Raw genomic sequence first — 19,797 nt, 5'->3', positions numbered from 1 at the left:
GATTGCACACCACTCGTCTGCTCTTTTGTATTAGTTTTCCATGATTTCTGGAGTTCCGAGTGGATCCCTAGAATCCTGCCAAGGGACACCTGTGTGTCACTGTGAGAGCGTTGCCTCATTTCGTTTGCACAGCTCGTGTTGTTATGCATGCCGTCTCCCTTTTTCTTTTTTCCCCCCTCTTTTTGCCCAACTCCCCGGTCTGCTCTTCCACGCAACTGCCCCTCCTCCCCCACCGGTCTGCCCCCATCGTGCCCCCTTGCTCCGCCGTGTCCAATTTCATTTCAGACCATGCCCGAAAGATTGAGCTGGTCAAGTACCTCATGAGCGGTTACGTTAACACGCACGTGCTGGACACCCTGTCAGAGCACGCCAACGCCCTGGCGTCGTCCGCGGTGGCTGGTTTGGAGGACAGTGCAGATCAGCTGGCCAGGTTTCCCTTCCTGCCGGTTCCCAGCGGCCCGGTGCTGACCGTGCCCCGTCACGACGGTTTGTACCGCAGTCTGAGCCCGGGCAAGCCCGTCGCCTGCCCGGTGCCGTGCTGTGCTCTGTGTCTGCCCCCAGGTGTCGTAGGCGCGCGTAGTGCTGCCTCCATCCTCCCCGTAGCGTTAGCTGCCCCGGAAACAAACAAAGCCGGGCCCTGCTTTCACCATCACCTCTCGCCGCAGGTTTTAGAACAGGAAGAACGAGTTCAGTTAATGTTTCCTGTTTAGTAGCCATGAATTTTACTGTTTTCCTCAGGTCTTTTAAATAGGCCTTCCCAAATGCATCACAAACAGTTTTTTTTCCATGGCCTAAGGTTTCATATTTTCCTTTGCAAGACGTATATCTCTCAGGTGTCAAACGTCTCTCAGCAACCTGAGAGAAGATTTTCCCAGATTTTGCGTCTTTTTGTCCCTTTAACATGTTACCAAATTCATGGGCATGTATGTCTCTGGAGCTTTAACACCTTAAATGGGTTAAATGAGATATTGAATGTTCTATTTTTCTTTCTTCAGTCTGAGCAGTGAAATAGAAACTTGAAGACACAAGTGGAAACTGTCTTGAAGTGCATTTAAAAACTGAGACCTGGAGGCACTTTGTCACTGAAAGGGCTGTGGGAGTCTGTAACAATTTCCCCAGCCTGTTGTTGATACCCTGGCTTCTTTTGAGAAATAGCTGAATTAGATCCTCAGAGAAAACAGCTGCTAGCAACCAAGTGGGCAAGATGGGTGGAGTGGTCTCTCTTTTGTAATCTTTCGTATGTCTTTGTGTATCTTTCGTCTTCATGTCACAGGTGTTTGTTTTAAGGTGTGTGTCCAATACTTTGAAAACCAGATTCTATGGCTTATCAGGAGATGTCTGCTTCTGTGCCTTAGTTACACTTATAGAGCAGAACAGCTCTTTGGTCCTGGGTTTGAGTGGACAGGGGCACCTTCGATGCCTCTGGGTTTTTTTTAACAGGTTGCTGCTTTTCTCCCAACCTTCAAAGACATGCTGGCTCTGTTAACTAGTTTGTCTACCCTGTCCCTGTGTCTGTGTGCCCTGTGATAGACTGGCATCCCCTCCAGGCTGTATCCTTCCTGGCACTCTGTCCTTTCAGGATAGGCTCTGGGTTGCCGCAGCCATTACCAAGAATAAACAGCTTTTTGCAAAGGGATGGATCATATCTGAACCGTTGCTGCATGGGTCCTAAATTAATTATCTCAACCTTTTGTGAACGCTGTGCATAATTTATAGTGACAGAAAACGACAGAATTAATTTTTAAACATCTGCAGCACGATTAAAGTTATGATCCTGATTGCTCCTATTAAGCTCTGTAGCAGTGTGACGCGTGATTTAGGCCACAAGCTGTTGCTGTTTCTTGGATACATTTGTAGAAGGTGCAGCATGTGTCGTTCAGTGTTTTTGTACATTCTCGACCGCAAAACAACATTACGGGAGGTGGACATGCAGTAACACACGTTAAAACATTAGTTCAGATGGGTAGCTGCGTCAGCATGCGTAGTCTGCAAAGTAACAAGTAATAGGTGTATTCCATACTGAAAAGAGAAGAGAGAAAACACAACGTTTCGGATGTGAAGCCTTCTTTGTTAAAACATTATCCATGCAGAACCTCATTAGATGTGTAGAAACATTATTGATAACCTTGTGCAGATGAAACTGTAGGAAGAAAATAGGATGGCACTGCTCCTGTCCTGTTGCCTCCCTCCTAGTTGTGCTTAAATATATTAATAGTGCATCAAGCGCATTTAAATGTAACATTTCCCAAGGTCAAATGGAATTTTAATTCCATTGATCTTTGTACCATTTTTCCTACTGCAAAAAACAGGTCTGAGAATCACGGCTATTCTTCTCTGATTTTACTGTATCTACCAGGCGTAAAAGTTCTTTAACTTGCACGCCCGCCACAAACTATGATGGAAGCAGTTAGGAACACCACGTGATCAAGCCAAAAATTGCATGTTTTTTTCTTTTAATAAGATGCACTTATTGGTTCGGTGAATTGCTCTGGGAAGTGGCCGCGCGATGGTGCCGCGGTGATTTAGGGCTCTGTGTTTTGCCTTGCAGTACCGGCCACCAAGCTGAACACCATCAGCAAGCCCAACCTCGGCCAGTGTGTGAGCAAGTATGACCTGCTGGTGTGGTTCGAGATCAGCGAGCTGGAGCCCACTGGGGAGTAAGTCCCAGCCTGCTGTGTCTTGTGAACACGCTGAACTAAGTGGCAATCGGCGCAGTGGGAACGCAGGACTGAATTGAGATTTTGATCCTTATTTCCTCAGGAGTGCTGTTCCTGAAGTAGTGTATTTACAACAGCTGTTCATTTTATGATTAACTTCTGTTTTCACAACATGTCTAGAGAAGTTTGGTGTAGAATTAAGAAAAAGATAAAAACCAGTACCGCCTCTTGTTCGTGCATGCAGATTAATAGGATTGTTCCAGGAATAAAAGATGAGTGAGAGGACCTGATGTGCACAGCAAAGACAGGCAGACTGGGGTGAATCACAGCCCCATTGAGGAGCCTGCCGGGTTCACACAAGACAGCTGTTTCATCTTCACACTCCCTGGCCTTTTTTCATCGTTGCCTGAACTGGAACATACATGCTAGTTGCAAGATACTTAAATCCAAAGGTTTATGCACATATTACTTTCCTCAAACACTCCTGTGTTGGGTCTTTGTCATGCCGACCAAAGTTAAGAATCCTGTAGACTGGGGATTGTAAACCCCTTTACGCCTGAGAAAAGACAACTGGCCCATAAAAGGATTATTGCCTTCTTTGCTGGCCTTATAACTTGCAGGATTGTGGTCCTCGAGGAGTGTTTGTAGATGTTTATATTCAAAGATCAGGGAAATGTAGGTCAGAGTTTTCTCATCCATGGCTGTCTCTACCACCTTCATCACCTGGAGAGGAAGCTGTAGAGTCCGTTAGAGCTGTAATGCAGGTGTCTGACAGCCTGTCCTGTCTCTCTCTCAGGTATATCCCAGCTGTAGTGGATCACACAGGAGGCCTGCCCTGTCACGGCACATACCTGCTGCACCAGGTACCTGCTGCACACACTGCTGAGAATCTGAGCCTGCACCAACCTGGTTTCCTAAAGGAATGTAGCCGAAAGGAAACACAGACAGCATGAAGTCACCATGTGTTTAGTTTATGTTATAGTTTGGGTATCTATAGTTGTTAATGATTAATTTGAATTCATTAATTTGAATGCGTATTTGATCATTTGTAGCATTTAGAAAACAAGGCAAACACAAAATTTGCAGAAAACAGTATCAAAGTAAAAAAGAATACGATGTCATGCTTTAAGAAAATGCCTCTTGAGCAGAGCTGAGTATTCCTGAGTGACCTCCCCCACTGTGAACGAGCACAATGGCTGTGCCTCTGCAGGGGGCTGATTAAGGGAACGAGTGCAGCCGTACAGAATGCCAAAAGAGTCTTTTTAGGAAGACTCTGCAGTGGGGGAATGTGCGCTGTTTGCAGAACTCGGCGGGAAAGGGGGACTGACTGTGCGTGGTCTCTGCCCCTGCTCCTTCCACAGGGCATTCAGAGACGGATCACGGTCACCATCATCCACGAGAAGGGCAGCGAGCTGCACTGGAAGGATGTCCGGGAGCTGGTGGTTGGTGAGTGTGGGCTTCATGCCTTCCCAGCTGCACACACCTGCTCTCGTTCTCTTCCTAATGAAAACGTCAGATCACCAAACTCTACACAGCTTTACAAAACTGCATTGACGTTTCCGGATTTCCATGTTCTGTAATGCGCTTGTAAATGAGGTGGCTCATTTGCTGTTACTCTACTTCATTGCATACAGTGTTGTTCAAATGAGGGCTAATATAGCAGGAAAATGCTTGAGATCCAGTCGGTTCCGTAAATTGGGATTAATTTGGCAATGATGCGGGTTAGACTGGGAGAGCAAATGCTTGTGCAGCAGAAATGAGCAGCCCATGCAAAGCAAAAAGAAAACTGTGTTGAGAGATGGGTGTGTGGATCTGTTCCAGAGGCCCTTGTGGAGTAATGATGTCAGCTGAGGCCAGTGTCTCATAGCGGTTTCTTTCTGCAAGGTCTGGGACGAGTGCCAGATTGCACACAGGCTAGCCAGTGTGCAAGACACAATAACACAGACTCCACCTTGCAGCTCCATCTCGACCGGCAGGGCCCTGTGCTGGAGGTGACCTTGACGGGAAGCTGTTCTGAAGTGGCAGTGTTACCCTGAAAGGCAGAACATAAAACCAGACGATTTTCTGAATACTAAACAGGCGTTAGAACTTTAGACAGTGAATGCTATCTACATGAAATCCTCCATTTTCTAAAGGTCACATGTTGGAATAGCCCTGTTGGTCATGCAGCTACGGTATCATTTGCAGGTAGTAGTTTGTATTGGATGCTCTCTTAAGTGCTGAGTAGGAGAAATCTGCATTATTCTGACCAGCAGAATTGTAAATGTAAAAACCAAAGCAGTAGGCGCGCGTCCTTTAAATGGCCTACTGTATATCATTGTGAGTCACTTGTCAAAAAACACAATTATTTCTGCATTATCTGTATGTGAATGTTGCCCAGTATCAGGGCAACCCAGTGTTGGAACCCAGAGATTCATGGGTCAGGTCACTCCTGTCACTTCTGTGTGGGAATCTGGAAAATACAGAGAAGGCTTCCCTTTCTGTCTAATGATAAAAGAATAGCCCCAGGCAAAAACTCAAAGTTACTTAGAGATGATTGCTTTTAAAGGCACCATACAAAATAAAATGTATCATTACTATTACTATGTGACATTTGCATTTGAGCTGAATCAAGAAATTGTCTTCATCTGTTTCTGCGGTGCTTTTCTGAAGAATTGGATAGAAGATGATTCTGCTGTCTGAATTACGGATCAATTTTGAACTAAGGAAAAAAAGTTTCACGTTTGTTTTCTTTAGATCATTGAAAAAAAGCAGTTATTTTTCATCAAGAGCTTGTTTCCTTGTGATCCAGGTCGCATCAGGAACAAACCGGAAGTCGATGACACTGCGGTTGATGCTGTGCTGTCTCTAAACATCATTTCAGCCAAGAATGTTAAGTCTTCTCACAGCTCCAACAGGTACGTGAACAGGGACCTCAGCCCGCAGGAGGGCAGGGGCTCTTCCTCAGCGTGGATCCCGATGAAGTGGTCAGTCCCAGTAGAGTGGGGAACGAGCGTTTTGTAGTGACCCCTATTGGAGTGAGGGGAAACGGGGGGGCTGTAGTCCACTGAATGGTCAAGGAGCAACAGCGCTGCTAGCGTATCGGCTATATTTCCGACACACTGCTTCATTCCAAGTGTGAGCTCTGGGGGGAGAGCAGGGGAGTCTGGTAATTGCTGGAACATGGCATCCGAGGAATTCTGTGGCAGAGCAGCTGCCCACACAATGCAGGAGTCTGGGAGCGCTCTCTGGGCTTCCTCTCCCAAGACGATAAAAGTCTGTTTACCCTTGAAGAAAAATATCATTCTTAAATCATTCTTTAGCTTCCTTCAGTCTTTGCAGATGCCTCTGTCACAAATGGAGTAGCCAGATTTCTGCGTTAAATGTTAAACATTGATGCTAAGTAAACTTTAGTATTTGCCCGCCTAAGACGTATTCTCCCGTTGATTAAGCGCTCGTGTAGCTTGTCTTTCCCACTGACGCGCACTGGAAACTGAGGAGCAGGAGCGACACCTGCTGGTGTAAAGCCAGAATACAGCAGGATGCGTGAGCAGTGCCCGTATCTGCCATGTCCGTGATGTGAATATGAGAACAGCCTTCCTTCAGCGGTGAAAGAAGTGCAAATTGTTGAAGGACACGATCATGGAAAATATTGATAATGTTTATGATGTGGAATTAAGCAATCAAATTAAGAGCAATATTAAGCATTTAGCAAAAAAAACAAAAAAGTTATGTATGTATCAGAAGAAGTCTATCACAAAACAACACTTCATTTGCACTTGGATTTTGATGGTACTGCTTGTCTTGCCTTCTCATGCCAAGCTGATTTAGTGTTGCATTTTCTATTCTCCTTATTTTGTTTTGTGCTTTTTATGCTTTGCTGTGCTGCTGATCATTATGTGCTAAGTTTTACTTTCTTTAAATTTGTCTGCCTTATTTTTTTCTCTTTTCTTCTCCTCATGCTGCTAATGGACATTTTTTGCACAGGCTTTGTCTTGATAAGGATGTTCCTAGGTATAACCTCTGGCTATAACTGGCGACATAAAGCACTTTTTGATAAGAAGTGCTTTATGAAGACTGTTAAACTGTGCTTTGATAGACGCTGATGTGGCTCACTTTGTGTTATTTTGTGTTCTGCATCTGTGTTTTGCTTTAAGTTTTCCATTTCTTTCTCATAGGCTCGTTTTCTTGTTTACTTAATTGCTATCAACTTTGTAGATAAGGCTTTGGATTTTTGTCAAATTGCAGTAGTTCTGCAACTCAGTTTAGTAATTATTTCACCTCTCTGGAATACTAGTTTCTAAAATGAGCACCCAGTTGACTACAGCCACCTTGGTCTGCGTGAGATGAAGACATTCTGTAATTAGAGGCATAAAAAAGGTTGCAACCAGTCCAAGGAAGGGCATCCACAGACCTTGAGGATAAAATTGTAGAAGAATATTAATGAACTTTTATGATATGTGTAGTTAGCCTACAGAAGATATCACCATTTGTTTTTGCGATTCATATTGTATTACATTAAACAACACACGAAATAAAATGATCTTCTGTTGGGTTGATAACGTACTCTAGTGCTGTGCTGGTAGTTCGGTGTTTGATAGAAGGATTGTGGATCTGGTGGCAGGGTGGAAGGAAGGCAGGTGAGGAGATGGCGGATGTCTGGCTGACGCAGCCTGTGGGGACAGACAGGATACGATGTGGCTGTGCTGGCCTCAGTCTGACCTCTCTCTGTCACAGCCAGGGCTTCTCAGTCTCAGGCTGCCAGGGGCTTGACTGAGCCTCAGTTGGGCAGTTACCGAGTTGAAGGATTCAAATAAATTAAAGACAAACAAGGAAAATGCAAGCTGATGTGCCTGACTGCATCTGTGTCCCCTGAGCATGAGAAACCCTGGCTGTATTTCATGTCAGCACCTGTGACTCAATAATTTCAATCACGTTGACGTCAGAAGTTGAAAGCTTAGAGACATAAGGAAGAGCTCTCGTTTATCATCCCTGAGTTTTAATGAATAGAATTGTGAGCGACACTTCGTGGCTCAGCGCCGTCTCTGTCTTTTATGAGATCGTCAGTGTGCTGTCGGAGCAGGCCGGCGCTGTGACCCACGCGGATGTGTCGCTGAGTTTCAGAGAGGGCGCCGCATGTCGGCGCTGAGCCGAGAGTGATGAATTGATATGACACGAACTGCAGAACATGAAGCAGTCAAGGGTTTTTTTTTAACAGGGCTACAAAAAAAGTGTAATTGTGGATGATCGGAAAATATCAAAAGGAATAGGGCCACAAGGCCACTAGATGAGTCAGAGTTATTTATTCCCCCATACGAATACAACACGCCTTTAATTGAGAAATAAATTGTTTTGTCTCTTTTTGTCGCATTATGATTATAAATATCTTTGTCAGTTTTATGGATCCATTCCTCTCCCTTCGGTACCGATTTCCATTTTCTAATGGAGTGGTGTTGCTGAGTGCAGTATTTCAGGCTCCAGTAAACAATTACATTCCAGCTCTTCTGCTTCCTCTTTTTCCTAAATTGAATTATAGGGACATCAGCTTTGCTAGGAAAGCACACATTTCTGTCCCAAATTTACTTTGCTTTTTAATAACCAAGCCTCCTGGAATCCCAAGGTTATTGCTGTTAAAATAAATAATACTTCTGAAGCATACTTTTTCTGCAAGTATCTTGTGCATATCAAGTACTACAGTCTAAAACAGGCTTTTTTTTCATTTCTCATTTCTGTTTTTTGACGAGCGTCTTAAAAAACAATAAATTGGAATAATAATTAAACCAGACAAGATGAGTAAAATTTACAGTCCTTTCTGCAACAAGTAATATCGTTTGCTTTGCGAAGCAAGAACTAGTCCTGTCACAGATCTAGTGGTCGCCCCCCTTACCCACTCAGTCATGCTTTCTTCTTCCTGCCCTCAGGACGTTCTACCGCTTTGAAGCAGTGTGGGACAGCTCCCTGCACAACTCTCTCCTGCTCAACCGAGTGACTCCGTACGGGGAGAAGATTTACATGACCCTGTCTGCGTACCTGGAGGTGAGCCCTTGGCCAGATCCCCGCTCTGTTGCAGGCTTCTGCGCAGAACCCGTGCCAGCTTTCGCAGACCCGGGCGGGGTTTCTGTGCGAATAGCAGGCCACACTCAATCATCCCGCGCAGGAGCCCAAGGCCAGTGCGAGCGCACATTGAGATGGGCTCCTGCTCTCCTCTCCTCTGCACGGTGCTGTGCCTTTGAGTGATTAATCACTGCAGGCAGCCTGCACTGAGGTCTGGCATGTGATGTGTAACCAGTATAGCATGCAGCACTCAAGCCATTCGTCAAAGACGACTCATCTCTGACTTCGCTATATATTGTATATTGTTTACTAACACCTAAAGATATTGTAATGCCTTTTAAAAGGTCTGTTGTGTATATCAATATGCATACTGTTCATCTTGAAGATTTTCCAGTGAATTAAATAATAAAAACTACAGCCCGCCATCTCGCATTCCTGCAGCTGCATTTGTTATGTTTAAATTATGATGGGTGCTTGTGCTTGTTAGGAAAAGTTATGTGTGTATGGGTTTAACTTACAGTGTCTTTGAATATTGTATAGGTACTGGATTTGTTGCAGGATTATTAGCACAGACTCAGGTCAGGATGACTGAATCCATTGTATTTCAAGGCAGCTGCTTTGAGACTAAGCTCAGCGGTGGAGTGTACTGGGAGTGCCGAATGGGCTGTGTGCCTCCTCTCAGCACACACACGGGTTTTAGGTGTAAATGTGCCAACACTCGGGGTGCTTTGTTTCTTTGCACTTCAGCTTGACCACTGCATCCAGCCCGCGGTCATCACCAAGGACGTGTGCATGGTCTTCTACTCCCGGGACGCCAAAATCTCCCCGCCGCGCTCGCTGAGGAGCCTGTTCGGGAGCGGCTACTCAAAGACGCCCGACTGGTAAGGATCCGTGATTCCGCTGGGACTCTGCATCTTGATGCTGCCGCCCGTCACCCTTCCCTAAAACGTGGCTCTCCATTTGTGCTCACAGTAACAGAGTCACGGGGATCTACGAGCTGAGCTTGTGCAAAATGGCGGACACGGGTAGCCCAGGTGAGTACTGGGAAATTCCCTGCCCCTTCCCATGAGCCCCAGCTCTGCGGGCACAGTGTGTGCTCGGGCACCCCCAGTGTTTTTGATCGTGTTATTGTTAAAACAGGGAATGCATTTTGATGTGTTTGGAAGGTAACCATAGGATCGCAATGAAACAACTCTAAAGAAGTGTTACTTCTTGTCCCGGACTCTGTAGTCCACATAACTGACTGCTTGTTACAGTAAATATTACTCAGCTGATTGGTCATTTCAAAGATGGGTGGGGAATCTAGTTTCTACCAAGGCATTATCTGCACTTGTTGTGACTGGCTTGAGCAGATGGCAGCAAGCAACAGGGAGGTTTCTAAAGCGTGATCGAGCTGATTGAGCTGACAGTGCTGTGAATCACATGTGCAAGGAAAGGCCCGTTCTGCAAGGTGAGGGCATGACGAGGGCGTGGCTGGGTGTGGTGAGGGCGTGGCTGGGCGTGGTGAGGACGTGGTGAGGGTGTGGCTGGGCGTGGTGAGGGTGTGGCTGGGCGTGGTGAGGACATGGTGAGGGTGTGGCTGGGCGTGGTGAGGACGTGGTGAGGGTGTGGCTGGGCGTGGCTGGGCGTGGTGAGGGTGTGGCTGGGCGTGGTGAGGACGTGGTGAGGGTGTGGCTGGGTGTGGTGAGGGCGTGGCTGGGGCTCTGTGGCAGCGGGCAGTGACGGGATCTGTGCTGTCGCAGGGATGCAGCGGAGGAGGAGGAAGGTCCTGGACACGTCTGTGGCCTACGTCAGGGGAGAAGAGAACCTGGCGGGCTGGAGACCGCGGGGCGACAGCCTCATTCTGGAGCACCAGTGGGAGCTGGAGAAACTGGACCTGCTGCACGAGGTGGGCAGCTGGCCGGGCCCAGGCCACTTCTCACACAGGAGTGGAGTCGAGGCTTAATATACAAGACTGAATATCACCCTTTTAAATTATCTTGATTGTCCTGTCTGTCACATTTAACTCTCTCCAGGTTAGGTTTCCTGGAATTGAGGGAGTATGGGAGGAACTTTAGTTGAGCGCTGGGCACAGAGAGCTCTTCCACCCAGAGTTACACACCAAGACTGGAATTTATTCTCTGCATTCCGCCCATCAAAGAGTTGTAAGGGACCAGAATAGTCGTTAGTTCCACAGATATGTGTAACAATAATAGGTTTACTGTATGGGGTGTTTGTGACCTGGGATTAGAGAATGCAGTCAATGCTTAACAAAGTGAATACATTTGGGAAGGGTGAAGGTGAGCAATGACAGTAGTAAATTCTACATAGTCCAGCTTCAGTTCATTGAATTGACCAGCACCTGGGCCTTATGAGAATACAGCATGGGAACTATGCACACTCTTCGCATATCTTGCCGTGCTTTTTCACAGTTCCTGAGTGTGGAATGTGAAGCTGTGTATTTTAGTGCCTGTCTAGTTCTGAGTGCGCAGTAGCAGAAAGCGGTGTTCGTGGCCCATGTGGTTTCGGTAGGTGGACTGCGATGTTGTCTGTCTGGACCCTCGTGTCCTGTCCCGGTGCCTGGCCTCACCACAGGCTCTCCCGGCAGGTGGAGAAGACCCGGCACCTGCTCCTGCTGCGCGAGAAGCTGAGCGAGACGGCGCCCAAGTCCCTGAGCGAGCCCGTCTCGCCCACCGCGAGCAGCGGCTCCCTCAGCACCTCCACCAGCATCTCCTCCCAGATCTCCACCGCCACCTTCGAGAGCGCCATCACGCCCAGCGAGAGCAGCGGCTACGACTCGGCCGACATCGAGAGCCTGGCGGACCGCGAGAAGGAGCTCGCCACCAAGGTAAGCGCCTCGCGGTTCACCCTCCTCTTCTGTTCTCACTCCTGGTGGCGCCCCGGAACCCCAAACATCTGCCTCATTGGAGCAGCTTCAGTGACTACAGGAGGGTGTCGTGCCGCCCGTTATAAAGGGGATTCCACTTGTGTTTTCATTTGCCACGTTGGGTTGTGTAGTTCTTGGACAGACACTGTCAAAATCTGCCTTGTGCTGTAACGTGTAACGTCTGATGACCTCTGCACCCTGTTTCAGTGCCTGCGCCTTCTGACCCACACCTTCAACCGAGAGTACAACCAGGTGTGCAACAGCATCAGCGACTGCAAGGTGAGCGAGTCGCCTGGGTCCCCTTTAGCCAGATACTCTGAGTCTCGCTCACTGCTTGATCAGCTCTCTGCTACACCTGGTAGCAGACCTAGAAAAAATGTAATCCGCCATTTAAAAAGTGGTCTGTCCTGAACAATAATGTTTTTCTTAGTTTAACTAACGTCTTCCTCAAGTAGTCTGCATAAGTTGTTTTGTTCTATCAAATAAATCATTTCCTGGACCTTTCCCAAGTTGTGATTTTCCACTTCTGCGGGCTTGTGTGTCCACGACTGAAAACATAAGCAGGTGTTTCTTTGGTAACATGCAACACCTGGAGCATATGTTTGGGTATATAGGAGCAAAATTCACACGATGGGTAGATGAACTGCACATGGATTTCAAGTATTGGTATTGGAAGCACTGTAAAGGCTAAGTTAAGAAAAGGTGACATCAAGACAGACACTGTATCTAATAAAGCAGATTGGGTTTCATCAAAGCTTGTAAAGCTGAAGTGGGTGCTTGGTTTGGAGCAGTGTGGTTCATATATCAGTTTGGCATCTCCAGTGGACAGATCCTAGGCTGAGGGGGTGAAGCTACTGTCTGCTCTGTGTTTCAGCTGTCCGACATCTCTCCCATCGCTCGGGACCCCTCGGTCTCCAGCCTCAGCAGCGCCACCCTCACCCCCTCCTCCACTTGCCCCTCCCTCGCCGACTCCCGCTGCAGCTCTGTGGACCAGAAGTAAGGGCCTCGCCACTGTCTCCAGTTTGTTTTCAAGCACCCCCCCCCTTTCAATCGCAGGACAGAGCCTGGCCTGCTGGTGGAACAAAAAGAAAGGCTCTGCCTGGCACTGAGAACTCGGAGAGCATGTCTTGACTTGGGGCCACTCAGAACTCACTATCGCTGTTTTTATCAGAGAACGTTACTCAGCCCTGCTGTGACTCCTTACTAGATTGGGATTTTAGAACCAGTTAAACCATTATAACATTCAAACCACTGGCCTGCATGCTGTGCTCTCTTAACATTCAGGTTATGCTCTTGATTGAAAGCCGAGTGTGACCCTCGATGTTATAGCCCAGATACAGCTGTACTTCTCGCATTCAGGTCTGATTGGTAGAGCAAAGTAGTTCAGGTTCTCCTTCTGAGTAGCAGCTGGCCTTGTGCACTGTGTCACAGCCGAGTCTTGTCTGTCTCCCCAGAACCCCAGAAGCTAACTCTCGGGCCTCCAGCCCCTCCTGTCCAGACTACGAGAACTTCCCCATGGTGCCCACCCTGGAGACCCCCTACCTAGCGCGAGCTGGCAAGAACGAGTTCCTCAACCTGGTGCCTGACATCGAGGAGATGAGGCCGGGGTGAGTCTCTGTGAAATACGTTGAAATCTGTCGAGTACGGTCCATGACATGACCCAGGCTCAAACCCCTGACCCCTGGGGCACAGAGCCAAGCCTGGGCTGGGGCAAGTGTCTTTACATGGAGAGCCAGTCAGGAGGCCCTGTGCCGTAGCCACAAGCTGGGAGGAAAGCTGCTTGAGTCTTTGTGGGGAAAACTTGTTTGGGACCAAGAAATTGCCCACACAAGTTGGAAGACACTTTACAGAAGTACAGAATAAAATTTAGGGGGCAGATTGTTTTGGGATCTGATAGGTTGCTCTTAAATAGAGAGATTTTTTTTAAGATGACAAGCTTTTGATAAGGTTATTATAGACTGGTTGTTGTAGAATAACGAGTTCCTCTCAGTTTTACAATACCTGAAACGTGTTACGTTTTCCTGAGACTTTGGCCCTTCCACGCAGGTCTGTGGTATCCAAGAAGGGGTACCTGAACTTCATGGAGCCACGCTCCAACTCGTGGGTGAAGCACTTCGTGGTGGTGCGCCGGCCATACGTCTTCATCTACAACAGTGACAAGGACCCTGTGGAGAGAGGCGTCCTTAACCTGTCCACCGCCCAGGTCGAGTACAGCGAGGACCAGCAGGCCATGTTAAAGGTGAACAGCCCTTTCAAGAGTCAAATGACACACCATAAGAATGCACTGTAAGATTGAGCAAACATGGAGGGTACTATTTTCTGATTTTAGTCATTACTCTGAGGACTTTAATTGTGAATGTTATTATTTAGAGGCGATCCTGTGTTGGCTCCATGATCAGGTAACTCTGGATAAAACTATATTGCAGTCTAAAATAATTTTAAGGGTGACTTACAAAATTTTGGGCTTGTATCTTCAGCAACGTTGTTTATTTACTGCATTTTTATTAACCTTTTATATTAACTACATTATCTTTTATACCAGAAAAAGACCTGTGCTCTTTCAATCAGGTGTTTATTTTTAGAGTGAACACCAGCTCTAGTCATTACCTCTGATCTCATTTTCTTCTTGCAGACACCCAACACATTTGCAGTGTGCACAAAACATCGTGGGATACTCCTACAGGCCATCAATGACAAAGATATGAATGACTGGTTATATGCCTTTAACCCACTGCTAGCAGGAACGATAAGGTACACTTCCCGCTAATGAATAAGTCATTGTAGATCAATGTTATACATGGATGTGTTCTTGTTGTGATTCTCAGTAAAGCATGGTAGCTGTATTAATGAAAGCCCGGGACAGAATGGGTAATGGAATTTCAGTCATAATTAGGGAGACATACAGAAACAGAAATTGTGCAGCGAAGGCTGCATTTCTGAGTCTCCTCTTTTTTTCTTTTTGGCAAAAAAATGGATGGGGCTCATAAGGATCCATCTAAAAGAAGAAGAAAAAAAGACGCTGACAAAAAATGTTGGGTGGGAAAAAAAACCTCTTGTGTTTCTTCATTCCAGGTCAAAGCTTGCGAGACGGCGTTCGGACCAGCTGAAGAATTGAAAGGCCATTGATCTGGCCAGTGAAGATACCAAGTGTTAACACTTATTAATCTTTGTGATTCTTGACGGTTTTCTCTTGTATGTGGAACATGTGGCTTAACCCTCCTTTGAAGCAATGTTTTAGTTACCGAAACCTTTCCTCCCCTGTCTATCCTTGGCCTTCCTTATCTTCCGTTTTCTTTCTGTCATCCCTAAACCTTCTACTAGTAGCATGTTGTAATACAGTCTAGTTGTGTGTGCACGATTCTTCAGCAGTTTTCTCCTATTCTTGAGTTTTAGTGTCTGTAAGGTTGTCCTTTTCAGTGTTATCTGTCCGTCTCAAACATTCTTGATTCGTGCCTGCATGGTAACCATGGCTGTCCTCAGGGTAGGAGCAGGTCCTTTTCCATAGCAAATTAGAAAGCACCATCAAAACTGATCATGGAAAGAAACTAAAGAAAGAGACCGTTTATTGTGTACTTTCCTTATGCCAGCAGTGCAGGGATCTAATGTACCTCTGTATTCTATACATCAAGTGTATTTTTAACAGATAACTATAGGGGTGGCTTCAATTCTCCTGCTACAGCCTTCAAGGAAGGAAAATGCCTCTCTGGTTAAAAACTATCCAAAGCGGATAAAGATACAAGGACTAAGCCGATTCTTGTTGTCAGCTCTGATTTGTTTCCACGCTGGAGGGACAGTGTTGTCGGTAGACAGGACAGCGCAAGTTAGAGGCCAGACCGCAGGAGCTGCTCTCCGCTGGTACAGGACCCGGCTGTGTCCGGTCGCGGGGCGGTGGGACACTGTAACAGTCAGACCAGTTGCAGGTCAGCAAGCGAACAGCCACAGCAAACGCATTCAAACATAGAAATCATTCGACAGCTTGTGCGTTAACCTGGTGCTGGAATTAAAACAGCAGAAGGAGGCAAGGGACTAGATTTTCTTAGGCCCCCTCGAGGGTGGCTGGTGCGAATTCAACGTGAAAACAAAATGGCTGACAGAAAATAGCTCTCCGCTTTTCTTGCTGGGGTGCTGGAGAGAGGGGCTGCTGCATCCTCCACAGGCCACAGAATCTCCATGCTGCATTATTCCACATACCCTGAAGTACCCAGAATCTCTGTGTTACCCACTGCTGTGCCCATGACTAAGTTCTCGGACCTTCCAGTTACTGGGCAGTAACTCCACACTTCCTGCAAGTGGTAGCAGGGGGATTTGGGAGGGTAGTAGCCATACAGGCTGTGTATACAATGCAAGAATGTCCTTTGTATATGTAAGCTTCAGATTTAATGTTTGTACCAGTGTTTATATAGTAATTCTACAGCACCTGTTTGCGAGAATTTCCTGCTTTGATTGCAAGTTACTTTTCTTTGTCGATATTCCCGAGAGGTTTGGTTTATGGTTCTGCTCTTGTTTGAGGTGGCCAAAGGGACACTTACATTCGGAGTCTTTTCCGGCCTCTGAAGCTGCAGACACACTAGGAGGCTCTCGATACCTGGAGCAATGAAGTCTGATCGGCTAATATCCTGGACCCTACAACCACATTCGTATGACTGGGGCGCCTTTTTTTTTTTATTGGATTTTAGTTTTTGAGCACTTTCATTTTATCATGTCCCTTCAGGCTTATGAAATGCACAGGATATCAGTACCCTGAGTCTCAGGCTTGCTTTTCTTTTGCATTTCTAGTAATATGCAATCAGACATTGAAATCCAGTAACCAGTCATAGTGATGGTAAGATTTTGCACCCTTTAAAGTATGTCCTTTGCGATTTAATCTGGCTTACATTATTTTCAGCCTTTTTTTTTTTTATTTGGCCTCTTTGTTTTTGATGGCCCTCTTAAGAAGCAAACAGGGTTAGAGTTAGGAGATTCACAATGAAGGAACACGAGAGTGCATTTTGGGGGGGGGGTTCTGCAGCTTTGCTAATTACAAAGCATCCACTTGTTTTTTTTTTGTGTCTCACAATGAAGAGATGATTTCCCCTCTCATGTTTTAAGATTCTTTGCACATTTTACAATGCCAGTACGACATGTGTAGGACAGAAAGGGGTGATCAGGCCCTGCTGCTGGAGAGTTCAGAGAAAGTCCAGCACAGTCGGTTCATGAAGAATCGGCTTAGTACTAACAGTACAAGCACTGATGTTAGGATCATTTGGTCAGTACCAACGTAGAATGATAAGGAAGAAGCGTGATGTTCAGATTGTGTACTGCTGGATTCTTCGGAGCATACAAGATGCATCACAGAAAATGAAGGGAAAAATCAAAACTACTCTGATCAAATTGTTATTTTTGTATTCTTCTTATTCTTTTCTTATTATTGATGGACACCAGCATGAAAGGCTTTGCTCTCTTTAAATGACAAATGTAAAGTCAACAGATCCCTGGGGCCCAAAACTCATTCTGAAGTATGATATTTATTTAACATGGTATTTATGTAATAGTTGTCTTAGCTCCTCGACTTTCATTACTGATTAACTATCCTTTAACAGAACGTGGCATGCAAGCGCCATTGTATTGAGCCTGGTGCTCCTGTTCTTTAGCATTATGGTGCTGGGGGTTTGTGTCACTGAGAGTGTGAACTTAGAAGAAGCAGGGCTCTGGCCAGCCAACCAGCAGTACCTGCTGTTAAGAGTGAATATAGCCCAGTGGCTACAGACAGATAGGAAGGGCAAGAGCAGTAAAGGCCAGTGCATTTGTGCCCTTTCTTTTTGCACTAGTTCCAGCTACAACAAGCGACTGATCCTTGAAGGTGTGTTTCTAACTCATTCAGACTTGGGATCGAAGCACTGAAGACCATGTTTTCTCTTTGCACTCACAGAAGATGTGTGAAAGTGATGAAAAGGCTGCTGTGATTCTGGGGCCAGGAAGCCTCTGGAAAAGTGAAGCATAGCGTGTCTTGAAGCATAACACTCATGCCTTGCTGGCTGTTCTAGTGCAAAGACTTCATGCTGGAAATAATTTTAAAAATAGAAGTGCATTTGACTAAAATAAATAATCATCACTTGTATTTTAAAGTGGGTTTGCATTCTATGCACTCTTAATAATGTTGGGAAAATTCTAATTTCTCTTCCCATAGTACCCAGGTTTCCGAACGAGACGTGACTCAAGCTGGTTTAAAAGAGCAAAGGTTTTCAAACCTTCATTTTTTGAGTTGCTGGGTTCCTAACCTACAGAGGAGCAAATGGACTTTAACTGTATTTATTTTCAATTGCAATGTGTATATATTAGTCTGCAGCTTTTTGCACAACATAAAACGATACCAGACGTGTGGTCAAGTTTTGGCATTTTATCAATAATTGTCATTCCACAAACTCTGCTTATCAGTGATACTTGAACAAAATGAAGCAGTCTTGATACATACAGGATGGGTCAGTGGAATTGATAAAGGGAATAGGCTTACGTGTTTTGGGACAGGCACTATATGCTGCTGTGAGAGGATGTTGAATGTACTGTCAATAAGTAACATGTTGCCCACATGCATTGTTTTTCCATTGTTTAAAAAGGACAGCATTATTGTAGTCCAGGATTACTTTTCCATCTGGAGCTGGTTTATTGTTGTGCTTCCATTTACAAGGAAAAGGTCAACTAGTTTCAAACAACTTGATTTCTTTTAAGAGGTCATTTATTAGAAGAACTTATATGATGTGTTTTGCGATAGCCTAGTTCTATACTATAGGATTATGATGTTGAAAGTGGGCCTATATTAGGTTTTTTAATAGCTGGTAGTAACTTAAAATATTTAAAACTACACATGGCTCAGGCCTACAAGAAACAGTTCATTTTCACATTTTCAGGGCATTTATACATTAACACTCATCTTAAAGCTTTTCATCCATTAAAGAAAGTAAACAACATTGTTCTTAAACAACCCAAAAAACACAGTATATTAAACAATTTCCCCTAGAAGAAGACTTTTCTTTGAAACTGAAGGTTGACATTCCCTCTAACACTTTTAAGAAACCATTAACACTGTATATTAATTGTCAGATTTGCTTCATTTTCATACTTATTTTGTAAATATATATGTTGTATGGAGCTTGAACTAAAATGTAAATATATTTCATGTATTTGTACTAATTATAACCCATTTGCTGTATAGCATAGACGTGTAATGCAGATATATCTAATTCTGTGTATGGTAACCTTGCACCATTGAACTGTTTAGTGAACAAGGTAACAAATAAAGGTACAACCAGTGCATTAGCATAATTGTGTGTCCTGTTTCTTGACTGCAGATTGTATAATAATCTCTTTATGGGTAGAAGTAACAGTGATGGGGGCAATGGGGGGTTGGTTAGAGCAAAGCATTGTAAAACTTATCACAATAATCCCTTGTGTTTTGTGTAGTATTTTTCCTCAAAGACCAAAGCAGGGCTTCATTCAAGGAAAGTTTATTTTCAGAAATTTACAGTGTAACTCCAGGGGTCTTGCTGCGAGAAGTTACAATCGGAGACGTCCTATTAATAATGCAACCGTTAAAACGCATTTTGACAAAAGGTTTACATTTCTGCATTTCACACAAATGCACAACAGTTCCATCAACACAATGAACCTATTGGGTAACTCCAATATTGACACCCCCAGTAAATCTGCCTCCTGCAACGCAGGTGTGCTACTGTGAGGGACACAGCTACAATCGGCAAGAATGATAAAAGGATACATCCCTCTTATAACCCCACAAGGATAGCACCCCAGTCCAAAATAGAACCCTGGGGTGCAGCTCTGAGGCAGAAATGCTACAATTGTGCAGTCCTAAAATTTCTTAAATTAAAAATGGAACTTTGTCATCAGCCTTTCCTTTGGGAACTAAGCACGTGGTGTTTAATGTTCCGTTTATTCACGTGCAGTTAGCTTCATTTTGCATTTAACCAGCAGTGCTGTATTTGTGTGAAGCATATCATATTCCAACATAAAAAGGGTTGTTACACTATGACAGATTAAATACATTTTGGTAGTGTAATGTATCTAATTCAAAGTAACTTCCACTAGAAACAATCACTGTAAAAATTAACAGTGCACAAGTTAGAGTTTAGTAGGATAGCAAAGTTTAAAATTCACCGTAAAACATCAGCTTTTGCACTTAAAAGTTGTATATAATACAAACCACGACAGTTGTTTATGGGGGGTACATATTGGACATTTTCAAGTATA

The 19,797-nt window shown here is 45.1% G+C and overlaps 1 protein-coding gene across 12 annotated transcripts in view; it reads left to right on the top strand.

Annotated features, from left to right (window-relative positions):
* The window catches only part of kif1b (kinesin family member 1B), a 93,002-nt gene extending 74,147 nt beyond the window's left edge, over positions 1–18,855 (top strand). For 6 of the 12 annotated variants that reach the window (XM_088617027.1, XM_088617028.1, XM_088617032.1 and 3 more), the window contains 16 exons: positions 286–486; positions 2,549–2,657; positions 3,454–3,520; positions 4,019–4,103; positions 5,449–5,554; positions 8,558–8,672; positions 9,438–9,571; positions 9,663–9,724; positions 10,433–10,578; positions 11,278–11,517; positions 11,764–11,835; positions 12,431–12,552; positions 13,011–13,163; positions 13,603–13,795; positions 14,189–14,307; positions 14,629–18,855. In XM_088617027.1, coding sequence (XP_088473153.1) covers positions 286–486; positions 2,549–2,657; positions 3,454–3,520; positions 4,019–4,103; positions 5,449–5,554; positions 8,558–8,672; positions 9,438–9,571; positions 9,663–9,724; positions 10,433–10,578; positions 11,278–11,517; positions 11,764–11,835; positions 12,431–12,552; positions 13,011–13,163; positions 13,603–13,795; positions 14,189–14,307; positions 14,629–14,671 — 1,967 coding nt within the window. In that variant the 3' untranslated portion in view covers positions 14,672–18,855. The remainder of the gene's footprint in view (positions 1–285; positions 487–2,548; positions 2,658–3,453; positions 3,521–4,018; positions 4,104–5,448; positions 5,555–8,557; positions 8,673–9,437; positions 9,572–9,662; positions 9,725–10,432; positions 10,579–11,277; positions 11,518–11,763; positions 11,836–12,430; positions 12,553–13,010; positions 13,164–13,602; positions 13,796–14,188; positions 14,308–14,628) is intronic. The other 6 variants (XM_088617035.1, XM_088617034.1, XM_088617033.1 and 3 more) reach the window with 1 other exon arrangement.
* Positions 18,856–19,797: the final 942 nt, after the last annotated feature.

The sequence above is a fragment of the Lepisosteus platostomus genome, chromosome 23 (genome assembly GCF_059453375.1).
Source record: "Lepisosteus platostomus isolate fLepPlt1 chromosome 23, fLepPlt1.hap1, whole genome shotgun sequence".
NCBI lineage: Eukaryota > Metazoa > Chordata > Actinopteri > Semionotiformes > Lepisosteidae > Lepisosteus > Lepisosteus platostomus.
This window is presented reverse-complemented; position numbering and strand designations above follow the sequence as displayed.